The 18,485-nt window shown below is 46.4% G+C and overlaps 1 protein-coding gene across 1 annotated transcript in view; it reads left to right on the top strand.

The window, feature by feature from the left end:
* The window catches only part of PLXNC1 (plexin C1), a 163,134-nt gene that overhangs the window by 130,488 nt on the left and 14,161 nt on the right, over nt 1–18,485 (top strand). Inside the window, exons 22-23 of the mRNA XM_010340165.3 lie at nt 3,340–3,517; nt 6,149–6,252. Coding sequence (XP_010338467.2) covers nt 3,340–3,517; nt 6,149–6,252 — 282 coding nt within the window. The remainder of the gene's footprint in view (nt 1–3,339; nt 3,518–6,148; nt 6,253–18,485) is intronic.

Genomic DNA, 18,485 nt, shown 5'->3' with positions numbered 1-18,485 from the left:
AATAGTGCCCTTTAGGTAGTAATAGAAAATACCTATAAAACTATTAAACAAGCTGGGATTGCTGGAGCTCTGATTAAAAGGTGCCTTCCATTCATCTTCACCTTTGGAAATACCTGTGAAGTAGCTTAACTGCAATGACTCCCCACCATGAGAAGACCGCCTTGTAGAGAAATAAGGCAAGACCCCAGCCAGTCTACCCAGACCATAGGTGCTGGCCTATGACATTACCTTCACACCGTCCCCTCCTGTTGATATGGGAATCTAGCTTAGGACATTGCTTACAGCCTGGGCTAAGCCAGGGTCAGGAGGGCTTCCAGGCTATAGGCGGAACCAGGAGGATGGAGGGAGGATGCGTAGTAGAAGCAGGGACAGCGTAGCCGAGGGGTGTGTGGTACCAATTCTGCAGTTAGGCGAATCTGGCTTCAGTTCCTGGCTCTGCTGCTGATGAGCTGTCCCTGGAGCAAGTTATTCGGCCCCTCCATGCCTCAGCTTCCTCACGCCACAACAGAGATGGCAATAATCAACCTCCTGCACCAGAATGTTGGGAGGATTCAGAGAAACAGGTCTTGAAATGTGTTTGGGAGAGCAGCTGGTCCCAGAGGCCCCAGGAGACATCTCTTAAAAAGGGAGGCAAGGAGAGGGCTCGGGCTTCATATGTTGGTTCCTTCTAAACAGTCTGCCCACCAGCTCCCTGCCTTCTCTCCCGTCTGGTATTTTTTTTTTCTTGTTTGTGAGCAGACAGGCCTTTGAACCCCTTCCTAGTGGGTGGCTGGCCCAGAACACAAAGGTTCTCTGAGAGCAGGCCAGGGAGTGACTCTGTTGTAGGAGGGAAACTCGTAGAGGCCAGACGGAGATCACTGGCCAAGCTCAGTTCAAATTCCACTGATTTGGAGTTTTAATCATTTGGTTGAGACCAGACCGGAATTTACTCTTGCATAATTATCAGCAGGATTAGAAGGGCAGGATTTGAGGGCGTTTGTCTTAGCTCTTTATAAACACCATAAACTGGGTGGCTTCTGCATAGAAACTGGTTTCTCACAGTTCTGGAGGCTGAGAATCCAAGATCAAGAGTTGGTGTCCTGTAAGAGCCCACTTTCTCAGGATGGCATCTTCCTGCTGGGTCCTTACGTGGTGGAAAGGGCAGGGCAGCTCTCTGGGGCCTCTTCTATAATGGCACGAATCCCATTGATGAAGATTCTGCCTTCATGGCCCAATCCCCTCCAAAAGGCCCCACCTCCAAGTACCATCCCCTTGGGGGTTAGGATTTCAACACCTGGATTTAGGAGGGGACATCCATATTCAGACTGGAGCGGCATTAAAGAGAAGATACACCCCGAGAACCTCCCCACATTTCAGAAGCCCCACATCCACATCAGTGGTCCATAAGTCATGGGCTCACATGCCGGACGCTGTTCTAAGAGCTACATGGTTACTGTTGTTATGCCCTCTTTGCAGATGAGAAAGCAAGGTGCAGAGAGGTCACCCGGCTGGTTTGCCGTAGGCTAGGAAGAAACCCCGGGGGTTCACTGTTGGCAGCTGCCTCCTCCTTACTCTGACAGAGATACTGAATGTGGAGTGGGCATCCTAGCTGTTCAATGTGGGCTGAGTCTCTGTTTGCAAATGAATGCATACTAATACCAACAATAATAATAATTGTACCAGGTTTTATTATTACCGATATTATCATCAAGCCTTTCCTAGCAGCCTGGCCCTTGAATGCATGGTCACATTTAATCTCCATAACAACACTGGAAGGCTGGTACTGTTATTACACCCATTTTAAAGTTGAGGTAGGCCTAAGGGTTCCCATCTTCCATATTATTTGTGTTTTCGTCTTTCCCCTAAGCCTTACGCAAATCTGACATCGCCTCCTCCACCCCCTGCATATATACCTGGCTGGTGTCCACCGCATTTGGGGGCCTCCTCTTTGGGCTTTGGAGCCTCCGTCCCTCTGTCTCCAGATGGAGGAGCCTCTTCCTTCTGTCTTCTCCTTTCCTTCTTGCCTATTAAACTCTCTGCTCCTTAAAACCGAAAAACAAACAAACGAAATCAACAACAAAACGAAAATTCCCATTACTTGATCATTTTATATTCCCTTATTAAGCCAGGCTTGAAACAAGACATAATTGTGCATTTCACACCATACGCAAGCCTCTCTTTGTGATTACCGAGGTGCATTAGAATCTAAACTGCTATGTTATGCTATTTGCAAAATACTCTCAGCTCTTCTCTGAATCAATTCTCATGAGGATACGTATTAGGTAAGACTTTGTTATTTTAGATCTGTTTATTTATTCTTAGACATTCATTTTGAAATAGTCTCTAGTTCTGTTTTCACATGTGCACAAAGGCCTCATTTTCCCCATTAGTCACATTCTGAAGTTTTGCAGCACTGGGAGAATGTTAACTGACAAACGTTAAGTAATGGTGCTGAAATGTAATTAATGCAAGAACCATAGTAAGGGGTGGGGATCTCAGTGCTTTAATGAAGGCCCAGGAAACCATCTGACTGAGGATGTTGAGAGTGGAGGGGGAGATGACTGCTCCTATAATTAATGCTGCATATTAAAAAGTGACCTCTTTGGGTCGGGCACAGTGGCTCACACTTGTAATCCCAGCACTTTGGGAGGCTGAGGCTGGTGGATCACAAGGTGAGGAGTTCAAGACTAGCCTGGCCAACTTGGTGAAACCCCATGTCTACTAAAAAAAAAAAAAAATTAGCCAGGCATGGTGGAGTGTGCCTGTAATCCCAGCTACTCAGGAAGCTGAGGCGGGAGAATTGAACCCAGGAGGTGCAGGTTGCAGTGAGCCAAGATTATGCCACTGCACTCCAGCCTGGGCAACAGTGCAAGACTCCGTCTCCAAAAAAAGCCAAAAAAGTGATCTCTTTAGCAAGGTCAATATGGGGGTCTCGTAACCTCTCCTGTCACCTGGAACTTCACTTCTGGGACTCTCTGTTTCTGCTAATAAAAAAGATAATCACCAATCTGCCTTGTCTACTGTGGAACCCTTCCGGTTCTTTTTTTCTTTTTCTTTTGAGAATGAAATTAGAAATCACCAAATTACCATTTTTAGACTATGTATATATATATTTTACTCTCAGATATATTTATTCAATGCTTGCTATATAATGAGAGTTTTAACTTTCTGTTTTCCTTTCCATTATCCCTGAGAAGAATGGATTATGGAGAAGAGATGATAGTAGTATAATGCAATCCAGTGTTTGCTAATGTGCTGTCAGAGGTGTTAATGGGACTTGCCAAGGTTTGTGTCTTTTATGAAATGCCTTTCAGATTGCAATTATCTAATAGACTTGGAAATCTGTTTGTATTCTTGCAGGCATTAAACGTCGTCTTTGAAAAAATCCCGGAAAACGAGAGTGCAGATGTCTGTCGGAATATTTCAGTCAATGTTCTCGACTGTGACACCATAGGCCAAGCCAAAGAAAAGATTTTCCAAGCATTCTTAAGCAAAAACGGCTCTCCTTATGGACTTCAGCTGAATGAAATTGGTCTTGGTAAGGCGGTGTGGAGCGATGTGGAGCGATGTGGTCCCGGGCCTGATGAGTGTCCCTCCCTGCCTGCCCCCACTCCCAGCCCCCACCAGCTTCTGTTTAGTGACACTTACATAGCCAGGTTGTTCCTGGAGGGCATGACTAGGGGCCAAGAGACTGCTTTGCTCTCTCAAGGGCATCCTGATGCTTCGAAGAAAGCACAGTCCTTCAGAGATGCCATTTTAAAAAAATATGACATCTGTAAATCAGATTCATGAAACTGCAGACCCCAAGACCACATGAAATCACCCTGCATCAAGAAGTACAGGAAGGTGTCAACTTGGTGCCCTCTGCGTGTGTTGCATTTCACACTGGCATTTGATTTGTTTGTTGTGATACTGAGCGTGTCATTAGTGGGTGGCTCAGACTCTGGGTGTTAACTCCAGCCTGCTAGAAAGGTCATCTTCCCTGCTAATCGCATCCTGTATTAAGTATATGCTCCATCTTCCCCCAGCGTGCAGCAGCATCTGCTATGAATTCATTTTCAGGCTCTATTGGTATACAGCAAAGGAGAGCATATGCGTGAGCAAGCTAACAGGGCCCCACTTCACTCAAATGTTCATCAACATTTTAAAGTTGAGCTCCGTGCAGTCTTCCCAGGAGACTGTCGTGGGATTTTATGGCAGATAATGGGACAGGAAAGAATAAAATCATGGCGGTGACAGACAGTGTAACAAGGTTCACCTCCCCCCGATGTACAGGGATGGGCCTCAACTAAGCAGGCAGTTAAAATCCTCCCACCTGGCCCTCCCAGTCCAGCCCCCTGCTAAAAGGCCATTGAGAAAGCCTTGAGGCAGGGCCTTGGAAGTTTGAGTCTGTGCAAATATGGGACAACTTGGTGCTATGGCTTTAAAGAAAGCAGGGCCACTAAGGCACCTCTCTTCTGCTTCCTTTCTTGGGTGACTGTTGGGCCGCTTGAAGACTATTTTAGCCCATTTCGTTAGATACCGGATCACAGGGGCAGCCCCAGCCGGGAAACCATGACCCAACCCCAGACTGCCACCTTCCTTGCCCTGAGCATACATCTTGCAAACGTGTGGCTCTCTCACTACACAGGACATGGGCACACCCTGCCCAGCAGTCTTGGTCCTGCCACTGATGAGCAGGTAATAGCATCCTCACTCTTTTCCTGAGTTTGGGTGTCCCTTGCCTCCTGAAATAGGAAGGCAAGGAGCCAAGCAAGCAGGTGGCCTCATGCTGTAGTACGATAGTAACTGGGGACACGGCCTGTCGGCTGTGTCAGGCTTTTGCGTGCCTAGTCATTGCCTAGACTACCTCCGGGTAGTCTGGATGTGGTAGCTCATGCCTGGCCTGTAATCCCAGCACTTTGGGAGGCCAAGGCAGGCAGATCACCTGAAGTCAGAAGTTTGAGACTAGCGTGGCCAACTTGGTGAAACCCCGTCTCTACTACAAATAAAAAAACTAGCCAGGCATGGTGGTTTGCACCTGTAGTCCCAGCTACTAGGAAGGCTGAGGCAGGAGAATCACTTGAACCCAGGAGGCAGAGGTTGCAGTGGGCCCAGACTGCACCACTGTACTCCAGCCTGGGCAATGGAGGGAGATCCTATCTCCAAAAATAAACAAAAGAAATCCAACACCAGAAGCAGCTATGCTGGGAGCTCTTACAGCAGAGGCTCAAAAACTCAGATGTCCAAAGGGGCAGAAAATCCCTAAGGGGTGTCAGCCACCTGGGACTACAGAAAGCGGTGGAGCTTGGCTGAGTGGGAAAGGACTCGCCATCCAAGGGGATGGGGCCATTTGCTTCAGTGGTTGCCATGTGGACTGCGGACTGTGTTACTAGACTGTTCCATTTTTAAAGAAATCAGATATCCAGTTTTTTATATGCAACTTTAAAACTTTTTAAAAATTTTTATAGAGGCAGGGTCTCACTATGTTGCTCAGGCTGGTCTCGAACTCTTAGCCTCAAGTAATCCTCCTTCCTCTGCCTCCCAAAGTATTGGGATTACCGGCCCCAGCTGCTGTGTCCAGACCGTGTGCAATTTTTAATCTTTTAATGTTAGCACTGAGTTGACACTAAAATAATAACTAAACACCATGCAGTTTCCAAAAAAAAAAAAAATCACATTTGTGTGCCACATTTTGACTTAGATACAGGTTGGCAACCTTGGCCAGAGAGTCACCCTGTGGTGCCGGGACCTTCACACACTGATGCTTCCCCCTTCCACCCTCAACAGGAGCCTATAGAGATGGTTCATATCATGCCCTGTTTGTGAACACGGACACACAGGTGTAAGCATATACAAATTTGCCTCAAAAGAAAAAAATTTGACTCTGAAAGTTTTGTTGAAGACCTAAGTCCCTCAGAGAATGCATTATTTTGTCTTAAGTGGCTTCACTTCCAGGCTTAGCCTCAGAGCACAAGCTTCAGGAAAAAAGTGGTTTGAAACGTCAGCGCCCTAAACAAACAACAAAAAACCAGAACTTGAGCCAGCAGTCTGGCTGATCCATCTCCACACCTTCAAACAAAGACTTACCACTTTATTCAATTTTTATTTATTGGTAAATTTGTGAAAGGAAGGTGGTAGCATTTTAAAGCTCTCTAAAAAGGAACAAAACGCTCCCCGCCTTTTTCAGAGCTTCAGGTGGGCACACGACAGAAGGAACTCCTGGATATCGACAGTTCCTCTGTGATTCTCGAAGATGGAATCACCAAGCTCAACACCATTGGCCACTATGAGGTAAGAGCAAGACTGGAACCCCGTGTCTCCTTCCTCATCCCCAATCCTAGTACCATGGACATTCTTTTAAAACAACAGGACTCCTGCCCATTTCCTGGAATAACTTGCAGATCAGTGTGTCTGGGGCTGACGTTTTCTTTAGTTGCTTGTGCAGACAAGCCCATGAAGGGCCCTCACAGTGTACTTGTCATGTATTCCCTTCTCGGAAGGCTACAATTTTCCTATCTCCCAAACTGTCTCCACCCTGAGGTTCAGCATGTGTCTAGGAAACCAGAGAAGAGTGATCCTTTAGCCTTCACGGGGTCCGAGTGTGTTGATGCTAAACAAAGTCCTGGAAGTCCCAAGCTTCCCTCCACAGCATTCACAGTAGACCTTGTAACCTTTTGTGTAGGGTCCTTTCTTTGTGAAGAAGTTCTAAATTTCCTGTTTGTTTGCAATATTGAGCGATACTTCCTTTGGCCTCTTAACCCACATACTGGGTGAGTGCCGAGGGCGGTGAGGGGTGCACGTGACTTCTCAGAGATCTGAGTGCCCGAGAATCTTGCACATAACAAGACAGAGGAGGCAGGGAAGGTTCTTGAACACACTGGGATATGTGTGTTCATTTGTTTAGCAGTATTATCTGAATCTTTGTTGAATATCTACTCCGTTAAGAGCTGAGGCTGCACAGGAGAGGAGCGAAGACCAGGTCCCTGCCCTCACAGAGCCTGCAGCCCCCGGGGAAGGGGGCACAGAAAAGGAGGGAGAGACGAAGAAGCAACACCTTACGTGTAATAGTGCTATGTGGCTTGGAGAATCCAAGAGGCTTCCTGGGGTTGGTTATTACTGAGCTGAGACCTGAAGAATGAGAATTTAGCCAGACTGAGCTAGGGTACAGGCACATACAGCAGGGAAGAGAGAGTGTGCATGTTAGCCACGACTTGAGAGGGGCAGTGGTGAGCGGGGAGGAGGGCAGTGACAGCTGATGGTAGCTAGTGCTTATGGACTACTTACACCACACCAGGTGCTAGTTCCACGTGTCCCTGTAATGTAACTGCCCGATGGGTTCACCTTGCCCGTTGCCTAGACAGAGCTGATATATCAAGACGGGAATTGAGATAAAGTAATTCAGCTGTGCAGGAGATGGGAGTTTTATTATTACTCAAATCAGTCTCCCTGGGCATTCAGGGATCGGAGTTTTTAAGGGAAACCTGGTGGGTTGGGGGAAGCCAGTGAGCCAGGAGTGCCGATTGGTCAGATCAAAGATGAAATCAAACGGAAGTCAAAGCTGTTTTCTTGCACTGAGTCAGTTCCTGGGGTGAGTGCCACAAGATCTGATGAGCCAGTTTATTGATCTGGGTGGTGCCACATGATCCATCAAGAGTAGGGTCTGGGCTGGGCATGGTGGCTCACACCTGTAATACCAGCACTTTGGGAGGCTGAGGTAGGCAGATCATCTGAGGTCAGGAGTTTGAGACTAGCCTGGCCAACATGGTAAAACCCTCTCTCTACTAAAAGTACAAAAAGTCAGTCAAGCATGGTGATGCACACCTGTAATCTCAGCTACTTGGGAGGCTGAGGCAGAAGAATTGCTTGAACCCAGGAGATGGAGGTTGCAGTGAGCTGAGATGGAGCCATGGTACTCCAGTCTGGGCAACAGAGCGAGACTCCATCTCAGACAGACAGACAGACAGACACACACACACACACACACACACACACACACACACGAGACTTTGTCTCAAAAAAAAAAAAAAGGGGGCAGGGTCTGCAAAATATCTCAAGCACTGGTCTTAGGTTTTACAGTAGTGATTTTATTCCCAGGAGCAATCTGGGGAGAGTCAGAATCTTGTAGCTTCCAGCTGCATGACTCCTAAACCATAATTTCTAATCTTGTGGCTAATTTGTTAGTCCTACAAAGGCAGTCTAGTGTCCAGGCAAGAAGAAGGTTTTGGGAAAGGGCTGTCGTCATCTTTGTTTTAAACTGTAAGCTCCTCCCAAAGTTAGTTTAGCCTATGCCCAGGAATGAGCAAGGACAGCTTGGAGGTTAGAAGCAAGATGGAGTTGGTTAGGTCAGATCTCTTTCACTGTTCACCTTTCAGATGTCTTTCACTGTTAGTTTTGCAATGGCGGTTTCAGTATTTCTCCCCATTCTATCCTATAGCAGTCCTATGAGGTAGGTTCTATTATTAACCCCACTTGCATAGATGGGTATGGTGAGGCTTAGGGAGGTCTGGTAATAGCTAGTTAGTGGCAGGGCCAGATTCGGACCTGGATAGTTGGCTGTAGGGTCTGTGGCTGAACTAGCCATGCTGCAGCTTCTTACAAGAAGTAGGGGCAGAAAGGCAAGCAGATCACACAGACAGGCAGCCTCTTCGGGAGTTCTGAGTCTTGTCCCAAGAACAGTGGGGAGCCGTGGGAGGGCCTGAAGGGAGTTTTGTGTTTCAGAAAATGATTGGGGCTGTGTGTAGGATAGGTGTAGACAAAAGGGGTGCAAACCTGGAAACGGGCATTTGAAGCTATGGATTTCTGGTGAGGATTGGTGCTGCCCAGCAATAATGCAGTGACTCTGGACAGACACAGAGACACACAAATAGAATCAGATGCTCAGGAGGACACTATAAGTCACATGGATGGGAGGGATAGTGGGATGAGGGTAGGGTCAAGGATGTCGGTTGCGGATGGCTGTGCAGATGTCTGGATGCAGGTGCTTTCCTAAGGATGGAGAAGACAGGAGGAGCAGCAGCAGCCCAGCACACTGGGAGGGTAGGCACCTCCCGTTTTTCAGAGCTGTACAGTCCCAGGGAGACAGATCTGCACCAGGAAGAACCTAGGACTCTGCCAGATTCTCCCCTCGCGGAGGAAGAAGTGAGACTGTTCCTAAGCAGAGCTGCTTGGACAGCGGCCAGGGACAGAGAACACCCATCCTTCGGCTTTTTGGCTGAGTGGTCACCCAGTTTGGAAGTGGTTACTCTGGGTGATGACTAAGGAGGTGCTGCCCCTGCAGCGTTGCTGGAGGGAGTCTAGCAGAGAAAGCTGCAGGCCAGCGACTTGCCCCTGTGCTGACTCTCCTACAGCTCAGACTAGCCAACCCTGGAAGCATCTTGCCAAGGGCCGTCGTTCTTAGCTTTTGGAGTTTGTAAAATTTCCCAGGGAGTTTTCTAAAAGCGTGTATTTTTGGGCTGAGGAATAAGGGACATCTCTGGCCATGTTTGGAAAAACACAGCCCCAGAGGGAAGGTAATGACCAGGAGGAGGTCAGCGTCAGAGGTGCTGCCCTGCTGGGTGGAAGTGCTTAGAGAGGCGCTTATCGTGGCATCAGTTCAGGGGTCCAGACCTGCAGGCCAGCACCTCTCCCTGTGTTTGGGTGGCAGGCTTGTCTTGGCAAGTTCAGAGGAGACACAGCCTCCAGGGCCCTCCTCGGCTGCTGCTGACTGAAGTTCTTGTCTTGCTCAGCTCCGCTTCCCCTGCCAGGCTTCTCTCCATCCCTCGGCCACTGTGGGGCGTGGAGTGGGCCCCAGAGGCAGGGGATGGGGCTACTCACTGCCGTTAATAGAAGGCAGGGCAAGTCTCTCCAGCAGGGAGAACGAAGAACCACCACAGCTGTCTGCAAGGCAAGGGGAAAGCCTGCCGGGAGAGATGGAACATCACTCTTCACTGCAGACGTCGGCCGTGCTAGACACCTATCTGCTTAAGGATGATAATGAAATTAATCCGGCCTATAGTCACTTCCCGTCCAAATGATTTATTGGCCTCATACGCCAGTGTTGCTGCATGGTGGTAATAAATGACAAGCCTAGGACATAAGGGCTTAAAGGATTCTCCTTAGGTTTAAAAAGCTAAGCCATAAGGCAAATAAACCAGAGAGCCTGAAGGAAACGGGAGGTCATTGGGTTCCGTGTTCTCTATACCTGGACCATCTCAAAAGCCCCGTTTTTTAAAGGCTGTTTGGAGAAAATCATCCCCCACCACCCTCAGCCACCTACATCTATACTTGATTAAGCAGTGCCTCCACAGACTCAAAATTTGCGAGTAATTTGACAGGGCTGAGCTGAAGTTTGCTTTTACCCTTTTCGTTAAAAGAAAATTTTCTCCTTGAGCACTGGCATTTCCCTCCAAAGAGACAAGATGCTAATTATCACTTGTATTCATTGAGTAAAGTACCCCTAGTTTGAGTCACTGTATGTGTTTAAAAGCAAAAAAAATTTCATTTAAAAATAAGGTCTAATTCGGAGTTTTAAGTTAATCAGACTCACCTCCCTCCAATTAGTCCAAATTAGTTAGGTTTTAAAGTTAATCTATAGTGACGGCCAGTTCCTCCTCGTATCTAAACAAAGTCCCTGCTGTAGGACAGTCAGCCTGTTTCTTCTTTCCTTGTCTGTCCTTAGGGCAAATAGAGTGTAGCTGGTCTCCTCTGAATGATTTACTCTGAGCACATTTGACGAACAGGTTTCTAGAGGGGATGTGAGGGCACAACATAAATATAGCATCTCATGGACTAGATGCAGCCACCAGAGCCGCGCATTGCTGGCAGGGCCCCGTCACCTACTGGCTGACACCCTTGGCAACCCCCAGCACCATGGAATTGCTTTCCATAACGATAACCATGGCAGCCAGTGCCTGGCACTGCTCACGTGCATTAGCTCAATCAATGTCCGCAAAAACCCTGGGAGGCAGGGGCTTTTCTTACTCCCATGTTCCATCCATTGAATGCAGAGGAGGGGGCATTTCTGCTCCAGTCATTCTACCCTGTGCAGACAAAGGGTTAAGCATGTCTTTACACATGAAGCCAGAGTCGTCTTTCTCCCCTGTAATTAAACCCTCGAGGTGCGCTTCGTTCACTGGATGTCATTCTGTGTGCGCAATGAAGGGGTCTGTGCTTTGCTCTGGTGCCAACAGGATCTGGGGCATGTGCACCTGCATGTTCAGGGAGTGGGGCATACTTGCCCCTGGGACTGTGGCAGGGTGGCTTCTCTGGGGTCTAGTCTTCCTCTCACTCACACCCTGGTGTGACCTTTTGCTGGACTGAGTTATCGCACCTGCACCCTGCTGTGGAGTGGTGGCGAGTGTGTGGGACAGGTGTTGGGCAGGAAATTTTCTCTACAGATGATGCTTCTAGTTCTGAGGTGCAAGGTTTTGAGAGGCAGAAAAGTTGTTTAACCAATGCTGTTGCTGAGTGTTACTCTGAACAGACGTGTGCTAATGCAGAAGTGGTCACTGCTAACAAATTTGTGATTCAAAAGATATTTAAAACTCACAGGAAATGTCCCAAAGGGTGTTAAGTAAGGTTACCAATCCTTCTGGTCAAGTGTGTCATCTGTCACTCTAAAGGGACTGGACAATTGCTAAAGGTCTGTTGCAATGTGAATGTCTTTCTTCATTTAACAAACAGGTATAATGCCTCTTGTGTACTGGGCACTGTTCTAGGGTTTTTACCAGTAGCTCTTTCGGGCTTCTTTACTGCTCCATGAGGTGAATACTATTGGCCCCATTCTGATGCCCAGGGAGGCTAAGAAACTTGGCCAGAGTCACAGAGCTTCTCTCACTGATGCCTCAAGGCTGAAAGCAGATGAAAGAAAAGCTCGAGACTGTGGCCCTGCGCAGGGGCTGAGGGATACCTTCCCCAGATCTAGGCTTTCAGCCCATGCTCCTAACCTCTGAGGCAGCCTGGCTAGAGAGCTGGGCCCGATGTAGGAGAAATCCTGGTAGTTACATTCTCTGATGTCAAATTCAAAAGGGTAACTTCTCTTACAATCCCATGGTGAATCTCCTGTCTGTGAGTTTATCAAAATGCTTCCCTACTTCTACTTTAACCCTCTTTTTGGCCAGCAGTCCATGAAAATGAGAGTTACCTTCATCCAAAGGGAGGCCTCTCTTAGGCATCCGGGCTCTGACAACTCCAACCCAACCAGATCACTCTTGAGTCCTAAGTGTTCAGGACTTCACAGTTTCCCACACATTCATGGCGGCCCAACTCCCTCAGGAGGAAAGACAGTCTCGGGGGTTGTCACTAATAGTCCACAGAGGGAGCCTGCTAGCGGCCCAATGGTTAATTTCAAGTAAACAAGAGAGAAGCAGGAGCCCTGTGGCATTTTCTCTGGTTTCCAGCATCCTGTAAGCCTTGCCCTTGGTGTCCAGAATCTTCTGTGTGATTAGACCAGCCTGTGAAGGACGTTCTGACAGCCCCTTCCAATGCGCTGGTGAACCCCTGTGCCGAAGGACTCAGCAAGGTTAGTCCTCCAGCCCTGAGAAACAAGATTTTGTTTTCATCAGTTTCCAGCCTTGGGGCGTCAGTGAGAAGAGCTGAGGGAGAATACGATATTGACAGAGGGAGGGCAATATTGGCGTGTGGCTACTGGGACAGCACATGGAACAGAATTCTGTTTTCACACAATAGTTTCAGCAGATAGGGTGATTTCAGGAATAAGATATTTCAGAGTTTCTGTGTGATGAGTTACTGTGTTTTTGGATTTTTCAATTATCACAATATTCAGAACATATTCATAATTTTTCATAAAATTTGTAGCTATAATGCTAGCACTTCTCTTAGGCTGAGTCATATGAAATTGCCAATAGGTGACCATTTTTACCTACAAAAATATTCGTTTCATAAGTATGGTTAAACATGAGTTCAACCTTACATTTCTAGAAAATCGATTTTCATGGAATTCTAAGTTATGCCATAAACATGGTATCTTACCTTCACTTGCAAATGGTTTGGATGAGCAGCTCCTGTTTATTTTAGAAATGACTTTAAGTTGTTGATGTGGGTTTGTTTCTCCCTGAGTGGTCACAACTCATTCTAATGATGGGAAAGTCTATAGTCGTCTCTGCCACTCCTAACGTGGGTTGGCCATCATTGGAGGGGAATCGTCTGTTGTCACATTGAATCCTAGAACACTGTGAGACTGGCAGGAATTTAATTTGAAATTGCCGTGCATACTAGTTCTGCTCTGGGCTGGAGAAACAATCCTGCTGCAGATCCATCTAGTGACATTAATCTTTCTTTGATTTAATTTGGTTTTCATCCCTAAAGTAGGGGCCCAGAGGACACTCCCTGCCTCACAGGAGTAGGGGACGATTAATGAGTCCCTCTTAGAGGAGCATTGGAGCTCCTCAGATGGAACAAATGGCATCTTTTTAACACTCTGCATTCCCGGGTACTTTTCAAAAACGCATTTCTGTCCTTACCTCAGCAGCAGCTGACTTATGCTAAAAAGAAAACGGAAACCTTTCCCCCACAAACATCTGTAAATAAACTATTTTTCTGTCTTTATAATCGTGTTAAAGTGTCACATGGGGGAAATGTTCCAGCTCTAGAGCAGCTGTGAAAGTTAGAAATGCGCTCACACACATACGCACTCACACACAGACACACAACTGATCCACTAATAAAATGCTTCTACACTTGCTCTTGGGAGATAATTTCAGAGTAAAATTTCCTTGGTACGAGCTGCGTCTATGCTATCTTAATGCTTGAGCACAGCACCAGCAGCGAGCTGTTGCCAGCTCTTGAAGAGACATTTGAACTTTTGGCAGCACTCCTTATCAGAAGGCCCATCCGCGGTGTTTGTGATTATAGAGTAAGGGTGCTCGCTTTTGGCAAAACAAAAGCGTCTGACAGTAGTGAAGTATTGGCTCAACACTCAATGGGAGACATTTGGGATTCATTCTTTGACAATTACCCAGAATGAATCACCAGCTTCCTTTTATAAAAAGATATTTATTGGCTTAGAAACAGAGCATATCCAGTTCTTCGTGGGGAGGAATTCTGTAACTATGTTCAAAGCTTCTCATAAACTGGTGTCTGAGTATTGCTAAGGGGGTGCCTGCGCAGAGCATTTACTTTAATTGCATCAAATATGGAGGAGAATTGAAAAATCAGCCAGCAAACAATGAATAGCTCAAGGGGAAAAAGGAGAGGATGTTCGGCAATAAGAGCAGAGTTGAAGAGCTCAGTAAGAGTTAAGAATCCCTGCTGGAGACACTTTCCAGAGGCCTGATGGCCCCAGCCAGCCCCTGCCCAGTGCTTCCCCCAACCCCACCACCAAGATAGCATGCACACCAGCAGTTGAGAGGCCTCTGGCCTAACCTTGGCAGCTGGCCGGACAGCTGTGTTTGAGGGCCTCTTGAGGGCTGGCTCTTGCTCTGCAGTCCTCCCTGTGGGTGTAACCTGAAGGGAGATTAGGTTTTAATCCTTTGGTGCTTGCTAGGCAGGCTTGTACATTCTGATAACTAATGTGCAGCAGGCCAGAAGAGAAATTCTAGGTTTCTACACTTTACAAACTGGGAAGGCCACGTTGAAATTAGTATTTATTAGAATCAAGAACAGCTTTGGAGGGGAGGGAAAAGTCACTTAGCTGATAAGGTTCAGAAGTGACAGGGTCAGTCCTCCAGAAACAGTCCCAGAATGAAGAGGATTTTGTGATCTCTGACCTGCCTCCTTGCCACCCCGTCTTATAATCTTGTGAATGAGCGAGCCCCTTCTCTCAGGGAGCCAGGCCTGTCCCCAGCATCTTGGCATCTTTATCCCACTCTGCCTGAAGGGTACTTCCTCACCTGGGGATTTGAGAGTGCCCAACAGGGTGTGGGGGAGGGGCACTGTAGGACCGATTGACCCTGGTCTACACGGTCCCAAAAGGTGAGAATGCTTGACTTTAACTCCAAAAGAGGTGATATATAAAGAGGCCTTTGTCAAACGTATACATTTAAAATCTGTGGCAATTCTTATCAGCTCTGTCGAAACATATTTTTTTTCTTCTTCTTTTTTTTGAGACGAAGTTTTGCTCTTGTTACCCAGGCTGGAGTGCCATGGCGTAATCTCGGCTCACCGCAACCTCTGCCTCCTGGGTTCAGGCAATTCTCCTGCCTCAGCCTCCTGAGTAGCTGGGATTACAGGCACGCGCCACCATGTCCAGCTAATTTTTTGTATTTTTAGTAGAGACGGGGTTTCACCTTGTTGACCAGGATGGTCTCGATCTCTTGACCTCGTGATCCACCCGCCTCGGCCTCCCAAAGTGCTGGGATTACAGGCTTGAGCCACTGCGCCCGGTGAAACATAATTTTTGAGGCAGGGTCTTGCTCTGTTGCCCAGGCTGGAGTGCAGTGGCACGATCATGGCTCACTGCAGCTTTGACCCTCCAGGCTCAAGCCATCCTCCTGCCTTAACTGGGACTCTGTAGTGGTGGCCACCATGCTCAACGTTCGATTCTTTGTTTGGCAGAGATGGGGATCTCACTGTGTTGCCCAGGCTGGTCACCAACTCCTAGGCTCAAGCAGTCCTACTCCTTAGCCTCCCAAAGAGCAGGGATTACAGTCATGAGCCACTATGCCCAGCCAAAATATAATTTATATTACTATAAAGCTCACTTGTTTAAAGTATACAATGCAATGGTTTTAGGTATACTTACAGAATCAAGCAACCATTGCCATGATCTAATTTTAGAACATTTTCATCCCTCCTGCAGAAACCTTGACCTCATTAGCAGTCACTCTTTATTTCCCCTAACCCTGCTTTAGCCAACTGGTAATCTACAATATGTCTATATCAATTTGCCCATTTTGGACATTACATATATTCTTGTTTGTTGTTACTTTTAATTCTTGGGTATGTGTGCAGGTTTGCTACAAGGGTATGTTGCACGATGCTGAGGTTTGGGCTTCTATTGATCCCATCACCCAGACAATGAACATAATACCCAATAGGAAGTTTTTCAGCCCTTGCTTCCTTCCCTCCTGCTCTCCTTTCCCACTTTTGGAGTCCCCAGTGTCTATTGCTCCCATCTTTTAGACATTTCATATAAATGGGACCATACAATATGTGGTCTTTCATGACTGGCTTCTTTCACTTAGCATAATGTTTTTGAAGTTCGTCCACACTGTAGTATGTACAGGTAATTCATTCTTTTTATTGTATGCAATTTTTTGTTGTATGTTCATACTAAAATACATAGTAATAAGAATGAAGAACTTGCAGTTGCAACAGGAATAAATGTCACAGACCTTATATTGACCTTAAAAATCTAGACACAAAGTACAGACTGGATGATTCTATTTATATGAAATCCAAGAGCAGGCAAAATTCATAAATGGTGATGGAAGATGGTAGAGTGAGTAACTCTGAGTGAAGATGGGGTGGTCATTGTCTCAAAAGGGATAATGGAAGTACGTTTCAGGACCTTGCAATATTTTATATCTTGATTTAGGTGGTGGCTATGTCAGTATATATTTATTATATTAATAAAATATTAAAAGTTAAGCATGTCCTACATGTTATGCCTAAATTTCAAAGGTTTTATTAAAAAGTATATACAAAATTTGATTTTACAAGCTTTTGAAAAAATGTCACAGATTGAATAGCCCTTATCCAAAATGCTTAGAACCAAAAGTATTCCAGATTTTGGACTTTCTTTGGATTTTAGAATATTTGCATATACATAATGAAATATTTTGGCAACAAGACTCAGGTTTAAACACAGATTTTTTTTTTTTTTTTTTTTTAAGACGGGGTTTCATCATGTTGGTCAGGCTGGTCTTGAACTCCAGACCTCAGGTGATCCGCCCACTTTGGCCTCAAGTGCTTGTATTACAGGCGTGAGCCACCACGTCCGGCTAAACACAGAATTTGTTTCATATACACCTTATACGCATAGCCTGAAGGGGATTTTATGTAATTAATTTTGTGCACGAATCAAAGTTTTTAGTGGGTTTTGACTGTGACATGTTATCACGAGATCAGGTATGGAATCTTCCACTTGTGGCACCTTGTGAGGGCTCAAAAAAGTTTCAGATTTTGGAGCACTTTGAATTTTTGGATTAGGGATGCTCAATTTGTATATACCCACAGAAAAGAAACTAAATTACAAGTACTGCTGGATGAATTAGCACCAAGTGAGCGTATCCTGAAACTACCACCCATGTCAAAAAATAGAAGACCTCTCCTGGCCCTTCCTAATCACTACCGCTGCTCTCTTCACCAAATATCTAACATGACAGTTTTGACTGTTTGGGTTTTTCTACCTCTACCTAAATGGAATTAGTCAGTATATGTTCTTTTCTGTCGAGCTGCTTCTGCTCAACATTGATTGTAGGATTCACCAATGTGGTATGTAACAGTAGTTTGCTCATTTTCATTGTTTTATAATCTGTTGTATGAACATACCCCAAATTATTCATTCTCATGATAGATGTTTGAGTTGTTTCCAGTATGGGACAATTACAAATAGCTCCATATCTGGATTCATACATTTATACTTATTCCTGTGGACTAAGAACCTATCTGTGAAATGGCTCTGTCATAGGGTAGACACCAGTTTTATATACCCGTTTCTGAAAATGCATTTCAGCATTTCTTAGTCGAGTAGTGTCATAGTCAGTTAGGGCTGCCATGACACAATACCGCTGACTGGGTGGCTTAAACAACATACATTTCTCAGTTCCAAAGGCCGGAAGTCCATGGTCAGGACAAAGTACTAGTAGCTAGGTGTCTGGTGAAGACTTTCCTGCTGGTTTGTGGACAGCCATCTTGTGTCTTCGTATGGTGGAAAGCAGAGAGGACCAGCAAGCTCTGCTGTCTCTTCCTTTTCCTCCTTTGTTTAGCGATGTTTCACTGTGTCACCCAGGCTGGAGTAGAGTGACACAGTCATGGCTCATTGCAGCCCTGAACTTCTGGGCTCAGGTGATCCTCCCATCTCAGCCTCCCAGGTGGCTGGAATTACAGGTGTGCACAAATGCACCCAACTAATTTTTAAAGTTTTTGTACAGCAGGATCTCTGTTGCCCAGGGTGGTCTCAAAACTCCTGGACTCAAGTGATCCTCCTGCTTCTTCCTCCCAAAGTGCTGGAATCACAGGAGTGAGGCAACACACTGGGCCTGGTGTCGTTTCTTATAAGGGCACTGTTCCCATCATGAGGTCTCCACCCTGATGACATAGTCACCTCCCAAATGCCCTACCTCCTACCACCATCACACTGAGATTAGGATTTCAACGTAGGCATCTGGAAGGAACACAAACATTCAGTCCGTAACAAGTAACAATTTTTTAACCTCATAAAATGAAACTGGCTTAGGTATTTTCTGACCTCTGTGAGTCAGGGGAATGTCCTAACACAGCTCAGTCTTCCCCTCTTCTGGGGTTGGCCTACCTCCCATCTGTCCCACAGAGTCCTGGCCGCCACCTTCTGCGTATTACCCCACTGCCTCCCATTGCTTCATCAGCCTCCTCACGGGTCATGAGCCCCTTGAGGACAGAGACAT

This window comes from Saimiri boliviensis, chromosome 7 (assembly GCF_048565385.1).
Source record: "Saimiri boliviensis isolate mSaiBol1 chromosome 7, mSaiBol1.pri, whole genome shotgun sequence".
NCBI classification, from domain to species: Eukaryota; Metazoa; Chordata; class Mammalia; order Primates; family Cebidae; genus Saimiri; species Saimiri boliviensis.
Note: the sequence above shows the minus strand (reverse complement) of the source record. Positions and strands in the feature narration are given on the sequence as shown.